Below are 21111 nucleotides of genomic sequence, written 5' to 3' on the forward strand. Positions count from 1 at the left end.
CACAAGAAAAGAAGCAGCGGGGATTTGGCCGTGCCAGAAGGAATGCGCAGCGAGGGCCAAACCGCCCGTCCCAGGAAAAAGGCAGGAGAGAAAAAAGGAAAGAATAGAATAGAGGGAGGTTTATTCTAGGACGCTTCCATGCGCAGGGTTTGGTCTATGGGCCAGCGCTGGTCTGCTAGTGGATGCTGGTTTGCAAATACCCTGGGTGGCTGTGAGTGTTTGGGCTGTCTGGCCATGCGCCAGCAGCACTCTCTCCTGACGTTTCACCTGCATCTATGGCTGGCATCCTCAGAGGTTTATTCACAGCTCAGTTCGTAATTAGGCAAACGGAGTGTGTGTGTGTATGTATATATATATATATACACACACATACACACACATGTATGTATATATATATATATACACACATACATACTAATATATATACATATACAGTACACACACACACACACAAATATAGTATATTATAGTATAGTATAGTAGAGTATAGTATAGTATAGTATACTAGATAGATAGATACACACACACACACAAATACTTGTTTTATTGTCTTACTGTGTTTTATTTTTTTGTATATTGTTCAATGTATTTATGCTGTTGTTTTTGTAAATTGTGCTAGTCGGGCCTTGCCCCATGTGAGCCGCCCCGAGTCCCTGTGGGGAGATGGTGGCGGGGTATAAATAAAGTGTTATTAGTAGTAGTAGTAGTAGTAGTAGTAGTAGCTTGGGTACCCAGCAGTGCCCAGGTTATTTGAAATGGGCCTTGTTTGTTTTTGGATGTTAGGTCATATCAGTGTAGTCATATGTTATGCTGTCTTAAAATAAGTCAGTCTTTGCTTTTGTTTTTTTATGAATGCTCCCATTAGAAAATGCATAAGAATGTGAGTGAATTACAACTCCAAAAAATCTTGGGTCAACCCCAAATCCCGCCAGTATTCGCAGTTGGCCAGGTTGGGTCTGTGTGCCAAGTTTGGTCCAGATCCATCACTTGATGGGTTCAGAGTTCCCTGGATACGGGTGAACTATAACTCTCTGTTGCCAAGGTCAACCACCCCAAGTTGGCAGCATTGGGTCTGTGTGCCAAGTTTGTCCAGATCCATCACTGGTGGGGTTCAGAGGGCTCACGGAATACAGGTGAATTATAACTCCCAGAGATCAAGGTCAATCACCCCCAAAGTCCACCAGTATTCTCAGTTGGGTGTTGGGTGGACTATAACTCTCTGTTGCCAAGATTAATCACCCCAAGTTGGCAGCATTGGGTCTGTGTGCCAAGATTGTCCAGATCCATCACTGGTGGGGTTCAGAGGGCTCATGGAATACGCAGCGCTCCATGCAGCCATGTCCGTGGCTACATGGCCTTAGAGGTGTCTACGGACAAGGTTAATCACCTCCCAAGTCCGCCAGTGTTCCCAGTTGGCCATGGTGAAGTTGTGTGCCAAGTTTGGTCCAGATCCATCATCAGATGGCTTCAGCGTTCTCTGAATACGGGTGAACTATAACCCCTGGATGCCAAGGTCAATCACCCACAAAGTATGAGTAGTTGTCCATGTTGGCAAGTGAGATCCAGGTCCATCGTTGGTGGGGCGGCAAAGAGAAGGTGGCCGGACTGGATGGCCTTTGGAGGCCCCTTCCAAGCAGATGACACTATATCTTTCTCATAGAGTTGGATGTGCCTCTGTTCTGACTTGTAGACCAATTCCACTTGGGAACAACCAGACGGAGACGGAGAAGGTGTCAGTGTCACCTTCGTGCCCCTTGAGACGCAGAGGTCGCTGGTCTTCCGAGGGTCTTGTTTCTCTGGCCCACGTCTCCATTTCAGCGCATGACCTTGACTCCATCCTACTGGAAACGGATCGGTCCTTGGGCGATGCTTCGGAGCGCCGTATGGGCATGGGACGCGGCAGGAAGCATCGCCCAAGGCCGGGCCTCCGGTCCCCGAGATTTCTTTCCGATGCCTCCTCCTCCTCCTCCTCCTCCACCAACACACCGAAGGCGTCCGCCCAGCCGGAGCCACAATGCCGTTGTCGTCATTGCAGCGCTCGCTCTGTGTTCAATAATTCATGCGGAGATCATAGGAGGGAAAACCAACAGATCCGACTGGCTGCCGGAGCCAAACACCAGACACGGCGCTGGGAGGCTCCAGGGCTAAACACACACGTTTTGGGACGCCTGACCTGCCGTGACCTCCGGAGAAGGCCGTGGGTTTGTTGTCTCTGCGTCTCAGGATCGCGTCAAAGGGAGACACAAGCCGTGGCAAACTCAGCGGGATTTGGGGCTCTCGCTCCAAGAAGGAAACAGAAACCAGGCTTCGGCTATTGAGTGGGCAGGAGACGTTGGCTGAACAAAAGACCTGCTTTAGGGCCACATCTAGACCCCATAGAGGCAGCTTTGAAGTACAGTCATAATAATAATAATAATAATAATAATAATAATAATAATAATAATAATTCTGCTAGAGCCCAGAAACCACTCAACACTATAATAATAATAATAATAATAATAATAATAATAATAATAATAATAATTCTGCTAGATCCCAGAAACCACTCAACACTATAATAATAATAATAATAATAATAATAATTCTGCTAGATCCCAGAAACCACTCAACACTATAATAATAATAATAATAATAATAATAATAATAATAATAATTCTGCTAGAGCCCAGAAACCACTCAACACTATAATAATAATAATAATAATAATAATAATAATAATAATTCTGCTAGAGCCCAGAAACCACTCAACACTGTAATAATAATAATAATAATAATAATAATTCTGCTAGAGCTCAGAAACCACTCAACACTATAATAATAATAATAATAATAATAATAATTCTGCTAGATCCCAGAAACCACTCAACACTATAATAATAATAATAATAATAATAATTCTGCTAGAGCCCAGAAACCACTCAACACTATAATAATAATAATAATAATAATAATAATTCTGCTAGAGCCCAGAAACCACTCAACACTATAATAATAATAATAATTCTGCTAGAGCCCAGAAACCACTCAACACTATAATAATAATAATAATAATAATAATAATAATAATAATAATAATTCTGCTAGAGCCCAGAAACCACTCAACACTATAATCACCATCATCATCATCATCATCATCATCATTTATTTCCAGCTAATCTCGTACCCATTTTGCCCTCAATTCTGCCCATCTGAGCAAAAGCCAAGCAGGGCGAATGGGAGGAGAGGAGGGCCTTTTTATTCTCCTTCTTCTTCCCACTTCTGGGCTGCGTTGCTGAACTTTCTCCCCAGGCCGCTCCCCAGCCCCGGAGCGGTTGTTTTCTCCTCTGTTATTAACCACGCTGTCTCCAGAGCCACGACTCATGCCTAACCATCTCGCGGCTGCTGCTGCTTCTTCTCCTTCTTTTCTCCTCGCTCTGCAAGGCAACCGGCAGCAATTATCTCCTGGCTGGGTAAACACAACTGGCACCAGGCGCTGACCACCAGCCCTTGGGAGGCATTCCCAGAACAGGGTGGGCCGGTTCGGGGAGACCGAAAAAGTGCCTCGGGAAAGGGGTGGCGTGGCGTGGCATGGCGTGGGGAGAGGCACCACGGGCACCCCGAAAGGGGACACGGTGGCCTTGCCAAGGAGCCTGGAAACTCAAAAGTCGTTGCAAAGAAGCAAAGAAAAACTTCACTTCACTGGTGCCAAATTTTCCGAAAACACATCCCAAACAGAGGATGCCTCCAGGCAACAACAGCCAGGCCACCTCTATGCAGATACACTCGCTGATTGACTTTGCAAAATTCCTGGCTACTCAATGCTATTCAAGCTTACAAACTGCATTATTCACATTGTTCTGCAAAGACAAAGGTTCTTTCTCCCACCCTGGACATTGCACAGATACACACACACACACACACATATATGTATATGTGTATGTGTGTGTATATATACACACACATACACACACACACACACACACACACATATATACACACACACTCTCTCTCTCTCCCACTTTCGACTGAACCTCTGAAGATGCCAGGCACAGATGCCAGGTGAAACATCAGGAGAGAATTCTGCTGGAACATGGCCATACAGTCCAAAAAACTCACAGCAACTCAGTGACTCTGTCCATGAAAGTCTTTGACAACAACAAACTCAGAAGTAGTTGCAAAGAAGCAGACGGAAACTTCATTTCTCCCGTTTCATCTTCTTGACCTGCACCACCAGCAGAATTAAAATGTGCTTGAATGTGCTTGAGTTTGTGAGCACATCACCTGAATGCATCAGCTTGCAAGCACACAACTTGGGACGCACTGGCTTGCAAGCACATCACTGGGATCACTTGGATCTTCAACCTTCCAGTTTTGAACACTGGGTGCACCTACACTGTTGCATTAATGCAGTTTGACACCAGTTGTACTCTCTCTCATGGCCTGATACAACAGAAGAAGGGAAGCTGTTGGTTTTGCAAAGCTTTCTTTGCCCTCAGAGTGCTGACCGAAATACAAATCCCAGGATTCCAAGCAGTTCAAGTGGCATCGAACTGCATGAAATCAACAGTATAGATGCAGACGGAAAAGAAAACATCACATTGCATTAACATTGCGTAAATGAGACAACATATAATTTCCATTTCGGAGCACAAGGCAGCTGGAAAGATGCGACATGAAAGCCTTAAAGTCCTGGGCGAACCATCCGAGGAGAGCAGCGCCGGGTGGCAAATCAGCAGACGGAAAAATGAGAAATCAATAAAGAGGAGGCACATCTGGAGCCAGGCCGTTCGGTGGCCTCATGCGTGGAGACGCAATCTGGCACCTTCTGAATATTTCAGATCCGTTTGCAGGCTGTCGGTAGTCGGGAATCGATCACTTTCCCCCCGCTATGGTTCGGTCCCATGCGCGTGCCCCATTAGCCACAACTGGGTCTTTCTTTGCCAGCAACCCATGGATCCAGGACCATTTTATCAGCTCCGTTGGAAATTACAGCTCCCATCAGTCTCAGCCGAGAGGGTCAATGGGGAGAAGTTGTAGGCAGCTGAGTCCAAAACAATTATCCCGAATTGGAATACAAGGACTTTGATATGGAAGATAACTACTTCATCTATATCAGCACTGCCAAATCCTTGAGATCAGATGACCATCTTTTGGGAGTGCTTTGACTGTGTTTTCCTGTGGATACTACAACCTGGATGTTCAAGTCCTATAATGCAGCTCATATAGTTTATTCCAACGGTATGATTCTAGGATACAAATAGTAACCAGCCCAGACTCTGTCCGGATGGCCACAAAGTCTCAAGATAACACAAGATGACACTAAGTAACCCACCCTGAACATCATTCCACAGATACATACATACATACATACATACATAAACCCCACTTGCCTAGTTTTCATCAGACCTCTCTGCAGAGACCCTCTCTGATTGACTTTGAAGTTGCAAGGCCATTCAATGCTAATCAAGGTGGCCAATGGCAACCTTTCTTTCTCCCACTCTGGACATTATTCCATAGATAGATAGACAGACAGAGAGATAGATAGATAGATAGATAGATAGATAGATAGATAGATAGATAGATAGATAGATAGATAGAGATAGATATCCTCAGAGGTTGTGAGGTTTGGTGGAAACTAGGCCAAGGAGGTGGTATGTGTGTGTGGATGTGTGTGTGTGTAGTATATATGTGTGTGTATCTATATGTATGTGTATACATATAGATACACACACACACACACACATATACAATAGAGTCTCACTTATCCAAGGTTTTGTATTATCCAAGGCAGTCTGCCTTTTAGTAGTCATTGTTTTTGTAGTAAATGTTGCAACGTTTTGGTGCTACATTCGTAAATACAGTAATTATAACATAACATTACTGCATATTGAACTACTTTTTCTGTCTTTGTTGTAAAACATGATGTTTTGGTGCTTAATTTGTAAAATCATAATGTAATTTTATGTTTAATAGGCTTTTTTTCTTAATCCCTCCTGATTATCCAACATTTTTGCTTATCCAATGTTCTGCCGGCCCTTTTATGTTGAATAAGTAAGACTCTACTGTACATATATACACACATATATACACATACATATTTATATACATATATATACACACACACACACACACACATATACAGTAGAGTCTCACTTATCCAAGCTAAACGGGCCGGCAAAAGCTTGGATAAGTGAATATCTTGGATAATAAGAAGGGATTAAGGAAAAGCCTATTAAACATCAAATTAGGTTAGGATTTTACAAATTAAGCACCAAAACTTCATGTTATACAACAAATTTGACAGAAAAAGTAGTTCAATACGCAGTAATGCTATGTAGTAATTACTGTATTTACGAATTTAGCACAAAAATATCATGATATATTGAAAACATTGACTACAAAAATGTGTTGGATAATCTAGAGGCTTGGATAAACGAGGCTTGGATAAGTGAGACTCTACTGTATATATAAACACCTCCCTGGCCTAGTTTCAAACAGACCTCACAACCTCTGAGGATGCCTGCCATACATGTGGGCGAAATGTCAGGAGAGAATGCTGCTTCTGGAAAATGGCCAGACAGCCCAGGAACAAACTCACAGCAACCCAGCAATTCAACCTAGTTTGTGGCAGGCACAAAAACGAAGTTTCTGGAGCAGCACAACTCCTTTCAAAGTCAGGAGCGCACAATTCAAATTACACTTCCAAAGTAGGAACAGAACATTTTTCAAACTTGGTTCCAGAGTGTCACAACCACACATTATTAGCCTTGCTCAGGCAGGAGTCACCCAGGGCTGAGAACTCCTGAATAGGCACAAAGATTCTTGCCTTCAGCCTCAGTGGGAGCCCCACTCAGCAACGCAGGCTGTGTTGTGCTGGGGTGCAAGCAAGGGCCTTTGGAGCCAGGCAGGTGGGCTTACCTGGCGCAGGTGAGGGGCCACATCCGGGGCGCAGGGGAGCCTCAAGGCACCGGAGGAAGGAAGGAAGGAAGGAAGGAAGGAAGGAAGGAAGGAAGGAAGGAAGGAAGGAAGGAAGGAAGGAAGGAAGGAAGGATGGCGCCAGGCAGGGCGGCCCTTCCTCCTCCTCCTCCTCTCCTCCTCCTTCTGCTTCTCCTCCTCCTCTCCTCCTTCTCTTCCTTTCCTCCTCCTCCTTCTGCTTCTCCTCCTCCTCTCCTCCTTCTCTTCCTTTCCTCCTCCTTCTTTTGCTTCTTCTCCTCCTCCTTCTCTTTCTCTTTCTGCCGCTCAGCCTCTCTAATGGGTCCCAGGCCTCTTCCTCCTCCTCTTTCTCCTTTGGGCAAAAGGCAGCCCCGCCTCAGTGGGAAGGAAGGAAGGAAGGAAGGAAGGAAGGAAGGAAGGAAGGAAGGAAGGAAGGAAGGAAGGAAGGAAGGAAGGAAGGAAGGAAGGAGGGAAGGAAAGGAAAGGAAAGGAAAGGAAAGGAAAGGAAAGGAAAGGAAAGGAAAAAGAGGTTAAGGAGAGAGTAAGGCAAAAGGAAAGGGATCAAAAGAAGGGTAGGAAGGAAAGAAAGAAAGAGAAAGAAAGAAAGAAAGGAAAGGAGGAAGAGAGTAAGGAAAGAGAGAAAGAGAGGCAAAAGGAAAGGGAAGGAAAGATGGGTGGGAAGGAAGGAGGAAGGAAGGAAGGAAGGAAGGAAGGAAGGAAGGAAAGAAGGAAGGAAGGAGGAAGGAAGGAAGGAAGGAAGGAAGGAAGGAAGGAAGGAAGGAAGGAAAGAAAGAAGGAAGGAAGGAAAGAAGGAAGGAAAGAAAAGGAGGAAGAGAGTAAGGAAAGAGAGACCGAAAGAAAGGAAAGGAGGAAGAGAGGAAGGAAAGAGAGAGAAAGAGAAAAGCAAAAGGAAAGGGAAGGAAGGGTGGGAAGGATGGAGGAAGGAAGGAAAGAAAGGAAAGGAGGAAGAGAGTAAGGAAAGAGAGAAAGAGAGGCAAAAGGAAAGGGAAGGAAAGATGGGTGGGAAGGAAGGAGGAAGGAAGGAAGGAAGGAAGGAAGGAAGGAAGGAAGGAAGGAAGGAAGGAAAGAAAGAAGGAAGGAAGGAGGAAGGAAGGAAGGAAGGAAGGAAGGAAGGAAGGAAGGAAGGAAGGAAAGAAAGAAGGAAGGAAAGAAGGAAGGAAAGAAAAGGAAGAAGAGAGTAAGGAAAGATAGACCGAAAGAAAGGAAAGGAGGAAGAGAGGAAGGAAAGAGAGAGAAAGAGAAAAGCAAAAGGAAAGGGAAGGAAGGGTGGGAAGGATGGAGGAAGGAAGGAAAGAAAGGAAAGGAGGAAGAGAGGAAGGAGAGAGAGAGAGAGAAAGAGGCAAAAGGAAAGGGAAGAAAGAAGGGTAAGAAGGAAGGAAGGAAGGAATGAAGGAACGAAGGAAAGAAGGAAGGAAAGAAAAGGAGGAATAATAATAATAACAACTTTATTTTTATACCCCGCCTCTATCTCCCCAAAGGGGACTCAGGGCGGCTGACATGGGGCCAAGCCCAAATAAAAACAGTAGCAATATAAAACACAACAATAGACAAAAGACATGCACAATTAACAAAATTTAAACATTAGCCAATAAAAAACAAGAACTAATAAAAACATGGATTAACACGGAGAGATTGTAAAAGTAGACTGGGTAAGGTGCACCATATAAATATTGTAAAAGGAAGAGATTAAGGAGAGAGAGAAAGGCAAAAGGAAAGGGAAGGGAAGAAGGGTGGGAAGGAAGGAAGGAAGGAAGGAAGGAAGGAAGGAAGGAAGGAAGGAGGAAAGAAAAGGAGGAAGAGAGGAAGGAAAGAGAGAGAGAGGCAAAAGGAAAGGGAAGGGAAGAAGGTTGGGAAGGAAGGAAGGAAGGAAGGAAGGAAGGAAGGAAGGAAGGAAGGAAGGAAGAAGGAAAGAAAAGGAGGAAGAGAGGAAGGAAAGAGAGAGAGAGGCAAAAGGAAAGGGAAGGGAAGAAGGTTGGGAAGGAAGGAAGGAAGGAAGGAAGGAAGGAAGGAAGGAAGGAGGAAAGAAAAGGAGGAAGAGAGGAAGGAAAGAGAGAGAGAGGCAAAAGGAAAGGGAAGGGAAGAAGGTTGGGAAGGAAGGAAGGAAGGAAGGAAGGAAGGAAGGAAGGAAGGAAGGAAGGAGGAAAGAAAAGGAGGAAGAGAGGAAGGAAAGAGAGAGAGAGGCAAAAGGAAAGGGAAGAAGGGTGGGAAGGATGGAGGGAAGGGAGGGAGAAGGAAGAGAAGGAGGAATTTATTTTATTTATTGCACTTATATTAAACCACTGAGCTGCTGAACTTGCTCACCAAAAAGTTGGCGGTTCTAATTCAGGGAGTGGAGTGAGCACCCGCTGTTAGCCCCAGCTTCTGTCAACCTAGCAGTTTAAAAACATGCAGATGTGAGTAGATCAATAGGTACCACTTCTGCGGGAACATAACGGCGCTCCATGCAGTCATGCCAGTGGCCACATGGCCTTGGAGGCATCTACGGACAACGCCGGCTCTTTGGCTTAGAAATGGAGATGGGCACCAACGCCCAGAGTCGGACATGACTGGACATAACCTTGACCTTAACCTTACCACCTTTCTCACCCCTGGACTGACAGAATGCCGGGGACTCAAAGCAATTCACATCCCAGAAGGATGCCGTGGTCTGCGGTACGAAAGCCTTTCCTTCTGTGTTGGGCAGTGTGGTGTTTGTGGAGAACGTTGGCAGGGCTGGGTTGCTGTATGTCTGTTCGGGCTGTGTGGCCATGTTCCAGAAGCATTCTCTCCTGACGTTTCACCCACATCTATGGCAGGCATCCTCAGAGGTTGTGAGGTATGGATCTTGGCAGGGCTCTTGGACATGTCCATGGTCCTTGCAGCCATGGGTGTCTCCTGAGTAGGGGGAGCTAGAGCTGCCTGTGTAGGTGGACACCCCCCCCCCCCGTCACATACACATACATATTTTCACTATCATTATGTGTATAGACCAGGGGTCCCCAAACTAAGGCCCGGGGGCCGGATGCGGCCCTCCAAGGTCATTTACCTGGCCCCCACCCTCAGTTTTATAATATAATATTTTATATCAGTTTTAATAATATAATATATTGTATATACATATAATATTATGTTATACAATAGAATACTAATAGTAATACCATATAATAATATTAATTATATGGTATATATTACATATTATATAATAGTATAGTGGTATAGTTCAATACAGTAATATATAATGCTAATATTGTGTTATGCTAATAATATAATATATTGTATGTACATACAGCTGCTCTGAGTCCCCTTCGGGGTGAGAAGGGTGGGATATAAATTTAGTAAATAAATGCAGTAAATAAATAATTAATTTTAGACTTAGGCTCGGCCAAAGTTTGACATGACTTGAAGGCACACAACAACAACAACAACAACAACAATCCTAATTAACTTGACTATCTCATTGGCCAGTAGCAGGCCCACACTTTTCATTGAAATCCTAATAGATTTATGTTGGTTAAAATTGTTTTCATTTTTAAATATTGTATTCTTTCGTTGTTGTTGTTGTTGTTGCACTACAAATAAGACATGTGCAGTGTGCATAGGAATTTGTTTGTATTTTTTTTTTCAAATGATAATTCGGCCCCTCAGCGGTCTGAAGGATTGTGGACCGGCCCTCTGCTTAAAATGTTTGGGGACCCCTGGTATAGACAGATGCTTATTACTCACCTGTCCTCAGTGATGTCAGGCCTTTGCTGCTCCTCCAGGCGCATCCCACGGCGCTCCAAGGGTTAAGCGGAGGAATGCTGAGCCCACCCGGCCGGCCGGCCTGCCACTCATCCTGCCCGCTCTGTGGTCTGCTTCTTTTCCTCCGGCAGCTCCATCCGTCTGCATCAAAGTGACAGGCGGGAGTCTGCAGAGTTGGAGACTTCCTCCGAAGAGGGTCAGGGGCTCAACGGGAGGCTTCCTCCTCTTGACCCTCGGCTTCCTTTGGCCTTTGTCCAAGGATGGCACTGATTTGGGCCCAAATGAGCTTCCATGTCAACACTGCAAAGGTTTCTCAACTGAGAAGCCAATATGGCAACAAGGACTCACTTAAGTGGGCCAAACATGAAAGCTGGAACAGCATCTCTTCAATGTTGTTGTGCATCACGTGGACCAACATGGCTGCAAGTATGTCCTGAAGCCCACCATTGCACCTTCCCAAACTTTGCTTGTCTTATTTATTTGTCCCTCCATTGACCTGTCCTCCATCCGGCTCCTGTCTGTATATCCGTCAGCATCAAAGTGACAGGCAGGAGTCTGCAGAGTTGGAGACTTCCTCCGAAGAGGGTCAGGGGCTCAACGGGAGTCTTCCTCCTCTTGACCCTTGGCTTCCTTTGGCCTTTGTCCAAGGATGGCACCGCCAGTTGGGCCACATGGAAGCAACATCACCAAGGTTTCTCAACTGAGAAGCCAATGTGGCAACAAGGACTCACTTAAGTGGGCCAAACATGAAAGCTGGAACAGCATCTCCTCAACATTGTTGTGCATCACGTGGACCAACATGGCTGCAAGTATGTCCTGAAGCCCACCATTGCACCTTCCCAAACTGTGCTTGTCTTATTTATTTTTTGCTTGTCTTCCTCCTCTTGACCCTTGGCTTCCTTTGGCCTTTGTCCAAGGATGGCACTGATTTGGGGGCTCCTTTGGGCCCAAATGAGCTTCCATGTCAACATCACAAAGGTTTCTCAACTGAGAAGCCAATATGGCAACAAGGACTCACTTAAGTGAGCCAAACATGAAAGCCGGAACAGCATCTCCTCAACATTGTTGTGCATCACGTGGACCAACATGGTCACAAATATGCCCTGAAGCCCACCATTGCACCTTCCCAAACTCACCTTGTCCTACTTATTCGTTCCTCCATCAACCTGTCCTCCATCCGGCTCCTGTCTGCGTCGTTGCGCATGATTTGTGGGGACACCTTTGCTATTCTGGTCCTGATTTACTACGCCATGAAAGTATTAATGCTCTCCACAAATTGAGACCAAGCCGATCAACAACCAAGAAGGGAACTTCTCTTCGAGGCAATCAATTAAAAGCCAGGCCGAGCAGAATTATCTCATCCAAGTATCAATTTTTAATACGCGTGCCTCTCTGCATCTCCTGGCTCTTCCCCTGCGCCTTTGCTCTTCCGCTCCGTAATGGCAACAGATGCAAACGGGGAAAGCTTTAATGCCAAGCAAGTCGGTCTGAGCGGAGCCTACTCAGGACTGGACAACATCAACTTTTATTTCCTAATGAAGGTTGGGCACATCAAGATGACACGATGCAGCACGATTCTCGTTCCTGGATTTAAAATGTTTCCTAATTGGGCCTATCATAAAAACATGGGGAAAGTTTATTAAACTGTCCAAACTTTGTTTTTGCTGGACATCCTGCTACATTATTACTGTTGTATAAACCTTTGTTTTAACTTCTGTTTTATCTTCTTGTATTTTAAACAATATACATTACTGTATATTGTTAATGTATTTGCGCGGTTACTTTTGTAACATTGTGAGCCGCCCCGAGTCCCCACGGGGAGATGGTGGCGGGGTATAAAGTTTTATTATTATTATTATTATTACATGACATTTTGCTGTAGTTTTCCAATGAATCCACATCCGATTCTCAACCAAATTCAGTCTTGTTTGCACTATCATCTATGCACTTTAATCCATTGTTTTACTCTTCCATAGTTGCTGCAGTTTCTCCACCCATGTAGACCGGTGGTTAACTGATATCACTAACTGTTGTATATTCTGCTTTTATCGCATTATTGCTTCATCTTTTATATATTGTGAATTGTATTTATGTGGTTGTTCTTAGTTCAATCATGTTGATCGGGCTTTGCCCCATGTAAGCCGCCCCGAGTCCCTGTGGGGAGATGGTCGGGGGTATAAAGAAAATTTTATTATTATTACTAGCTGTGCCTGGCCACGCGTTGCTGTGGTGAAGTGTGGTGGTATGGGAAATAAAGTAGTTACTATAGGAAGTTACTATATGTTATTTCCTAAAGCTTGTGAATATACAATATTTCTGGTTGTTCCTTTTTTTGTCTGTTGGAGGCAAGTATGAAGGCTGCAATTAGCCAGAATGATTAGCAAGTAATGGCCTTGCAGCTTCAAAGCCTGGCTGCTTCCGCCCTGGGGGAATCTTTTGTTGGGAGGTGTTAGCTGGGCCTGATTGTTTCCTGTCTGCAATTCCCCTGTTTTTAGAGTGTTGCTCTTTATTTATTGCCCTGATTTTAGAGATTATATTGTTCTGTATTATTATACCATACTAATTATTAGGTGCCTTGGCATTCTGGGTGGATGGGCCTTGAGTCTACACTGCCATATAATCCAGTTCAAATCAGATAATCTGTATTTTTTAGGCAGAGTGGATGAGGCCTAAGTGAACCTTCAGCCAGGGGGTTGCTAGGACACGAAGTGAGCGAGGCCTAAAGGGGGCGGGGCCTACCCTTCTGACTGGCAACCAGGGGGAGAATGGCTCTTCCTCGTCCTCTGTAATTTGGACTTTATTTTTCTCGTTTTTTTATTGAAAGACATAGATTGGATGACTGTGTCTTTTGTGGCCAAATGTGGTGTGATTTGGTTCAGTGGTTTTGTTGTTTACTCCATGGGAATAATGCACATTACATTTATATATATATAGATTATTATCAACCCACCCCCCCCCCCCCAAGTGTGTGCAAGCGCATGGGTTGCGTGCGTGCACAAAAGGAGCCTTTCCATGTGCCAGCCCATGAATAAAACATCTCCGCTTGCCATTACGAGGCAGCCGAGGCCGGTTCAGCTCGATCGGCTAATACGGTCGTTGGAGGCGAGCCTAAAATAATGGCTCAGAATTAAGCTATAAAACTCAGGATGGTCGTTTTTATAGCAGACCGGGGGTTTTGTATTTCTGTCGGCACAGAGTGACGTAATGGGAGTGAGATCACTTCCTCTGTGCGTCCCAAGAAGTCTTGCATGAGAAGACCATCCCGAAACCACAACTGCGCAAAGAAAGTGCTTTGCTACCTTGGAATGAGATCTACGCCCCGTCTACACTGGCTGTTCGATGCAGTTCAAAGCTAGCTTCATGCTAGACAACAAAGACCCACAAAAGTGTGCAAAAGAAAGGCCTCCATGTGCACCAGTGCTCTGTCATTTGTGCAATCCCCATCCATCCAGTCCTCAAACTGCTTCCAGGATTTGCTACACAATTAAATTGTTTCCTTCAATACCGGTGTGAAACTGCATTAAACGGCCAGTGAAGAAGGGGCCTTCGGAAAATGGGCATTTTCACCTTGGAGAAGAGAAGATCAAGAACATGATGGCGTCTATAAATATCTGCAAAATGTAGAGTTTATTGTTGCTCCGAGGACACAAACCAATGCTTTCAAATGACAAATCCTTATCCAAAATGAAGTGGAAAGTCGATGCAGGAAAGTATTAAAGAGGAGAAGGTTCTGTGGTTAAGAGAAATCCACATCTCTCTCCTTCCTTCCTTCCCCAAATTTTTCCCAGATAGTCTTAATGACAAATTTTAAATCTCTCTGTGTCTATTAACTTTTATTTTGTTCATTTTTATATGTATTTTATGAAAATATGCTTTAATATGTGTATTCTTAAAGAGAATATGTGTATTCTCCCGAGCCCCTCGGAGGCGCAGCAGGTTAAACCGCTGGGCTGCTGAACTTGCAGACTGAAAGGTTGGCAGTTACAATCCGGGGAGCAGGGTGAGCTCCAGCTGTTAGCCCCAGCTTCTGCCAACCCAGCATTTTGAAAACCTGCAAATGTGAGTAGATCAATAGGTACTGCTCTGGTGGGAAGGTAACATTGGCGCTGCATGCAGCCATGCCAGTGGTCACGTGATCTTGGAGGTGTCTATGGACAACGCTGGCTCTTAGGCTTAGGAATGGAGATGAGAGTCAGACATGACTGGACTTAACGTCAGGGGAAACATTTATCTTTATGTGTATTCTACAGTGTTTTTAAAAGATTATGCGTCTTAATTATGTGTTTTAGCAATGTTTAACAGCACCTGCTGTTAGCCCCAGCTCCTGCCAACCTAGCAGTTCAAAAACATGCAGATGTGAGTAGATCAATAGGTACTGCTCCGGCAGGAAGGTAACGGTGTTCCATGCAGTCATGCCACATGACCTTGGAGGTGTCTATGGGCAACGCTGGCTCTTGGGCTTAGAAATGGAGATGAGCACCAGCCCCCAGAATGTGAGTAGATCAATAGGTACTGCTCCGGTGGGAAGGTAACGGCACTGCATGAAGTCAGATCTTGGAGGTGTCTATGGGCAACGCCGGCTCTTGGGCTTAGAAATGGAGATGAGCACCAGCCCCCAGAATGTGAGTAGATCAATAGGTACTGCTCCGGTGGGAAGGTAACGGCACTGCATGCAGTCAGATCTTGGAGGTGTCTATGGACAACGCCGGCTCTTGGGCTTAGAAATGGAGATGAGCACCAGCCCCCAGAGTCGGACACGACTGGGCTTAACGTCAGGGGAAAACCTTACCTGGAGGAGAGATTGTTCAAGGGGGATGAGACCCACAACACATTGGCCATTGAGTTCAGCTGTAAAGAAATGGAAATTATATTGATTGAGGGTTGGAGTTGTAGATGTTTGGTGGAACAAGGAAGGCAAGGAGGATGGGCACTGCATGGCAACACCCTCTTTGAAATCATCTCTGGACCAATGTCTTCAGATCCAAACGTGGTCAGCCAACGTCACCGAGGGAAGTGTCAACGTCCCTCTTTCTGTTCCCGTAGCCCAGGGTCTCTCCTCCATCTGGGTTGATGAAAAAGAGACCATGCGTTGCCTCTGGGCCTCTTCCGTCAGCACCGTTGAGATTCCTTCTTGCCGTTGTCTGCTAAGGGACTTGGATCTGGAGGTCTTCGTCTTCATCCAGGTCGCTGGTGCCGTCGCCGGGGTCGTCGGGGCCAAAGCGCGAGCCGCGGATCTTCCCAAAAAGGGGGATGCTCTGCTGACGGCGGAGTCTGTCACAAAAGAGAAAGAAAGAGAAGCAAGAGGAGAAAAAGGAAGAGCGTAAGAAGTCAAAAACATGTCCGTATCTAAGAAATATGCACCACGATAAAGGTTCAAAGCATAGAACACAATATGTATATTAGAGCATCATCTACATAATAATGTTAACAATAATACAAATAATAATACAACTGATGACTCAGGGCGGATTACAATGAACACATATATGGCAAACATTCAATGCCAACAGACAAACATCATACAGTATAGACAGACACAGAGGCATTTAACATTTTATCCAGCTTCATTATTCCGGCCACAGGGGGAGCTGTTTCTTCACTGTCCACTAGTGGCTGTACTTCCTCATTCCTTTCCTCATGTTTTGCTGGCAGTTTTATGATGTTGTAAATTAGTTAAATTAGCCTCCCCGCATAAAGCGTACCTAAATTTCCCTACTTGACAGATGCAACTGTCTTTCGGGGCTGCATAGGTCAACAGCAAGCTGGGCTATTTAATGGTTGGGGGCTTAACCCGACCCGGGCTTCGAACTCATGACCTCTCGGTCAGTAGTGACTTATTGCAGCTGGTTACTAGCCAGCTGCGCCACAGCCCGGCCCTATAAAGATTTATAGACTTTATAGATTTATAATCATCCAGATTTAAATGCTACACAGAGCAGTTTTCAGTATAAAACATATATCAGACATATATCAACCAGACTCCCAAAAATTTGTTAGTGACACAGTAGGTGTACATTCAGTCTCTCCAAAATGGTATGTAATATGCTGTGAAACTAAATATATCAGTGTACAAATCAACTGGCTCAATTTTTTTTCTCTTCCTGGTTTGAAGGTGCTATTTCTTAGGCATGTGCAAAACAACTGGAAGTTTCGGAAATCGTAAGAAAATCGGAAGTCCTGACTGATTGTCACTCTAAATCCTATTAATCCCATTGTCACTCTAAATCCTATTAATCTTATATATAGTCGTCTGTCTGAGGTTCTCAAATATACTCATTTTATTTTCTTCCTTATCCTGTGTATCCGTTTTGCATTGTTTCCTCTCTTCCTCCCTCTCTCCCTTTGGGAACAGTTTACTAACCTTGTTATACTTATTATACTTGTTCAATCATGAGGATAATCTTATTTAATTCCTTATATTTATCTTTATTTTGGAAATGAGACCCATTTTCCCTCCCAGGTCTTTTTGGGTCTGGTCCGTCCTATAATAGCTTTTCCTTGTTGTTGTTGTTATTGTTGTTGTTGTAGACTGGGCCAACAAACATCTCTCAACCAAGGATCCCTCAAGGCAGGAAGCAGACAGGCCTTGAATGCTAATAATGGTGGCCAATTGCCTGGCTGCTTCCTGCCTAGGGTCATCCTTTGTTGGGAGGTGTTAGCTGGCCCAGTCTGCACAGAAAAGCCCTTGAAATCCACAAGAAGCATGTGGGCAATTTCAACAGAAAGGAGAAAACCATGAAAACGAACAAAATTTGACTACTGATATTTAAAAAAACCCTCTAAAATCAGGACAGTAAAATGAAAAACAACACTCAGGAAACAAGGGAATTCCAGGCACGAAACAGTCAGGGCCAGCTAACACCTTCTAACAAAGGATTCCCCCAGGAAGGAAGCAGCCAGGCTTTGAAGCTGCAAGGCTATTTAATGCCAATCAAGGTGGCCAATTGCAACATCCACACTTGCCTCAAGCAGATGAGTTTTTCATCCCACTCTGGACATCATTCCACACTGATAGACGTATAAACCCCACTGGTCTAGTTTCCAACAGATTTCACAACCTCTGAGGATGCCTGCCACAGATGTGGGCGAAACGTCAGGAGAGAATGCTTCTGGAGACATGGCCAGGAAGCCTGGAAAACTCACAGCAACCCAAATGCCTGGGTTGATATTGCTCAGCTGCGTTTTCCAATTGGCTAGAGGAAATCTGGATAGGTAACCATTCTGGATAGGACTCCTTCTCCTGCGAGTCTCCAGATCTTCCCAGCTCGCAATTTACGGCCCCAATTTCCGTCTCTCCGAGCATCTCTCCAAGGGAGGAGGCTCCTCAGATGATAACTCTCGAGGTGCCGGCGCCCAAGAGCAGCGGCTTTTTACTGGAAAAAAGCATGAATTATTGACGGGGCGAGGACCGCGGGTTCCCCTCCCTTCTTCTCCCGTGAATAAATAAATATGGAGATAAAAATCCTCTCCTCTCTCTCTCTCTCTCTCTCTTTCCCAGTTCCTTTCATACCCAACAAGCCCATCTGCGGGATCGATTGGCCCGGTCATCGTGATTGTTTTATGGCCAGGAGAGCTCACGTGCAAATTGGGAAAGAAAGAAAACCTCTCCAAAGGCAATAAAAGGGATGGATCTTTCGGAAGCACTTTGGCTCGGCAGGACATGGCCCTTTGTTTGGAAGAGGAAATCTTCTAGTATAAAATGTTTTCCTTTCCATCGAATGCAGGCATGGGCAAACTTGGGCCCTCCGGTTCTGGCAACCAGACTGAGTGATAACTGGCAAATACAGGGAGGAAACATGGAGGCCGTGACAGGCTTTGTGTTTCTCGGTGTGAAGATTCCTTCAGCCAGGAAATCAGAAGACGTTTCCTTCTTGGGAGGAGAGCAAGGAGCAACCTCAATGATACAATAGTGGAGAGTAGAGACATCTCACTGGCAATGAAGGTCCGCATAGTGAAAGCAGTGCTATTCCCCCTAGTAACCTATGGATGCAAGAGAGAGCTGGACCATAAGGAAGGCTGAGCAAAGGAAGATAGATGGTGTTGAACTCTGGTGCTGGAGAAAAATCCCAAGAGTGCCTTGGACTGCGAGAAGATCCAACCAGTCCATCCTCCAGGAGATAATGCCCAATGGCTGCTCACTGGAGGGAAGGAAATGAGAGGCAAAGATGAAGGACTTTGGCCACATCATGAAAAGACAGGAGACCTTGGAGAAGAGAGTGATGCTGGGGAAGATGGAAGGAAAAAGGAAGAGGGGCCGACCAAGGGCAAGGTGGGTGGATGATATCCTTGAAGCATCTAGCTTCACCTTGAAGAGCTGCGGGTGGACATGACTGCCAACAGGGAGCTCTGGCCTGGGATGGTCCGGGACACCTCCAAGAGTCAGAAGTGACTGAACAAATAAACAACAGCAACAAAAATTAGACCAATTCTAATGAAAACTTATCCTGGACCCAGCGAACCTCAAAAACTATCGGCTTACTGTTGGATGTCATCCTGGACGACACAAGTCTCATATATTGGATATGTATTGGATAGAATAGACTGAGGGAAACCTCTCTATAATCCCATGCATGCCCAGATAGGCTTTGCTGTTTTTCCCTCTGTTCCTATCCTGTTTACGTCCACCCCATCCACTTGTTGTTTTAGCAATGTGATCTCTTCAGGGATGAGGTAGCTTCCTCTACGTAGATTGGAATTTTTATTGCCCCAAAGAAGGCATGGATCATGCGGCCGTAGCCATATTCTTCCTCCTTTTGTCTTCCTACCAAGAAGGACACATTTTGCCACTCTCCTAGGCAAAATGTAGCTATTTAGATATCTTTGTTATTTTTACCTGCCTACCTACCTTAGATGCTAGCTTAGATAGCTAGTTAGCTCCAAAACCTTTTCTATCTACAATGGATTTCTTTTTACCTCAATAAATACTTTTTTAAACTTTTAAGCTGACTTTGCAATCCTTTGTCATCCTAATAAGAAAGGCTTCCCTAAACTCACCTCGCGTAAGTTTCTGCTGTTTGGAAGGCGTGCTTCTGACACTCTGCTATATTTTTGGGAATCTCCCTCAGAAAGAGGGTTATTTTTTTGAGTCTAACTGCTCATAGATTCTCAACACCTACTTCCTGGGCAAGGTTCTGGAGTGGGTGGTGGCATCTCAACTCCAATGAAACTGTTTATCTTGATCCATCTCAGTCTGATTTTAGGCCTGGCTATGGAACGGAGACAGCGTTGGTCACCTTGGTGGATGACCTCCACAAAGAATTACACAGGGGGAGTGTATCCTTGTCAGTTCTCTCGGACATCTCAGTGACTTTTGATACCATTAACCATGGTATCCTTCTGGGCCAGCTCTCCAAAATGGGACTTGGAGTTAGGTGTCATTAGTACGCAGATGACACACAACTCTATTTCTTGTTTCCACCTCAGTTCAAGGAAGCTGCCCAGATCCTGGACCGGTCATCATTATAACTGACTTGTTTCCAATACAAAGACCCAACAAGGCACAGTCTTCAGAGTCAAATGCTCCCAAGGACAGAAAGTCAGAGGAGATGTTCTTACCTGGACTGGAGGTGTTCCAGCTGGACCTGGAGGTTCTCTCCTTGCTCCGTCTGCTCATCCAGCGACCGCTGTAGCTTCCTGGCCTGGTTGTGGGCCTCATCGAGCTGCGGAAATGGACAGAAACGCAGGCATCAGAGGGACACCCAATCCAGGGATGGAGAACAGGACCGAGTCCTCTACTCTGCCAACTTTCCCCACAGTACATATGCCAAAAGAATGTTGAATTGGTTGGTGAATTACTAGGATTCACTTAGAGATTGACTCAGGCAATTGATATTGGAAAAAAAATCCTAAAAATCAGCAGATATGCAAATTGTTTTGAAACTCTGGAGGAATTACGCCCCGGTCGTGTTGTGTCATTGCAGAGAAATTCAAGTGGATAGCTCCTGTAGTTTTTATTTTTAAAATGTTATTCATAAAATCTTTTAAAAATTCCCAAAAATCAGTGGACGAGTGAAACATTCTCAAACTTAGGGGGCCGACAGTAGTAAACGTTCCCTACAAGTGCAGCAAATTTCATCCTGATAGCCATACAAATGACGAAGAAACTGGCCCCAGAAGTGTTCGACAAAATGAAATAACAACAAATTTTTGGAATTGTGAATTCAAAATGAAACGGACCCCTCAAGATAGTTCAGAAATACTTAGGAAATGAAACAAGGGGCATACTAAATTTTGAAACGACATGGATTTTTGGCGTTTCGCACACCTGTATTTGGCACACCTTAGGGGCACACCTTATGTTGCACCCCAGTGAGGGTCCACCTCGCTCTCAACTCACATCACTGAGACAGACTTGGTATAAACAGCTTATTGATAAAAAGGTAGCAAAAAGTAAGGCAAAAAGCAATAAGGAAATGCAATAATCCAAATAGAATCCAATGTCCCAGAAAACAGCAAGTA

At 44.8% G+C, this 21111-nt stretch overlaps 2 protein-coding genes across 3 annotated transcripts in view; both read right to left on the minus strand.

Moving 5' to 3' along the window:
• dok4 (docking protein 4) overlaps positions 1 to 7065 on the minus strand; it is a 28801-nt gene extending 21736 nt beyond the window's left edge. Inside the window, exon 1 of the mRNA XM_062961725.1 lies at positions 6898 to 7065. The gene's annotated coding sequence lies outside the window, so the exon portion shown is untranslated. The remainder of the gene's footprint in view (positions 1 to 6897) is intronic.
• A 7196-nt stretch (positions 7066 to 14261) lies between these two features.
• Positions 14262 to 21111, minus strand: part of ccdc102a (coiled-coil domain containing 102A) — a 28125-nt gene continuing 21275 nt past the window's right edge. For both annotated transcript variants that reach the window (XM_062961724.1, XM_062961723.1), the window contains exons 8-9: positions 20209 to 20312; positions 14262 to 15924 (exon numbers count right to left, since the gene is read on the minus strand). In XM_062961724.1, the coding sequence (XP_062817794.1) occupies positions 15798 to 15924; positions 20209 to 20312 (231 nt within the window). In that variant the 3' untranslated portion in view covers positions 14262 to 15797. The remainder of the gene's footprint in view (positions 15925 to 20208; positions 20313 to 21111) is intronic.

The sequence above is a fragment of the Anolis carolinensis genome, unplaced genomic scaffold (assembly GCF_035594765.1).
Source record: "Anolis carolinensis isolate JA03-04 unplaced genomic scaffold, rAnoCar3.1.pri scaffold_9, whole genome shotgun sequence".
Lineage (NCBI taxonomy): Eukaryota > Metazoa > Chordata > Lepidosauria > Squamata > Dactyloidae > Anolis > Anolis carolinensis.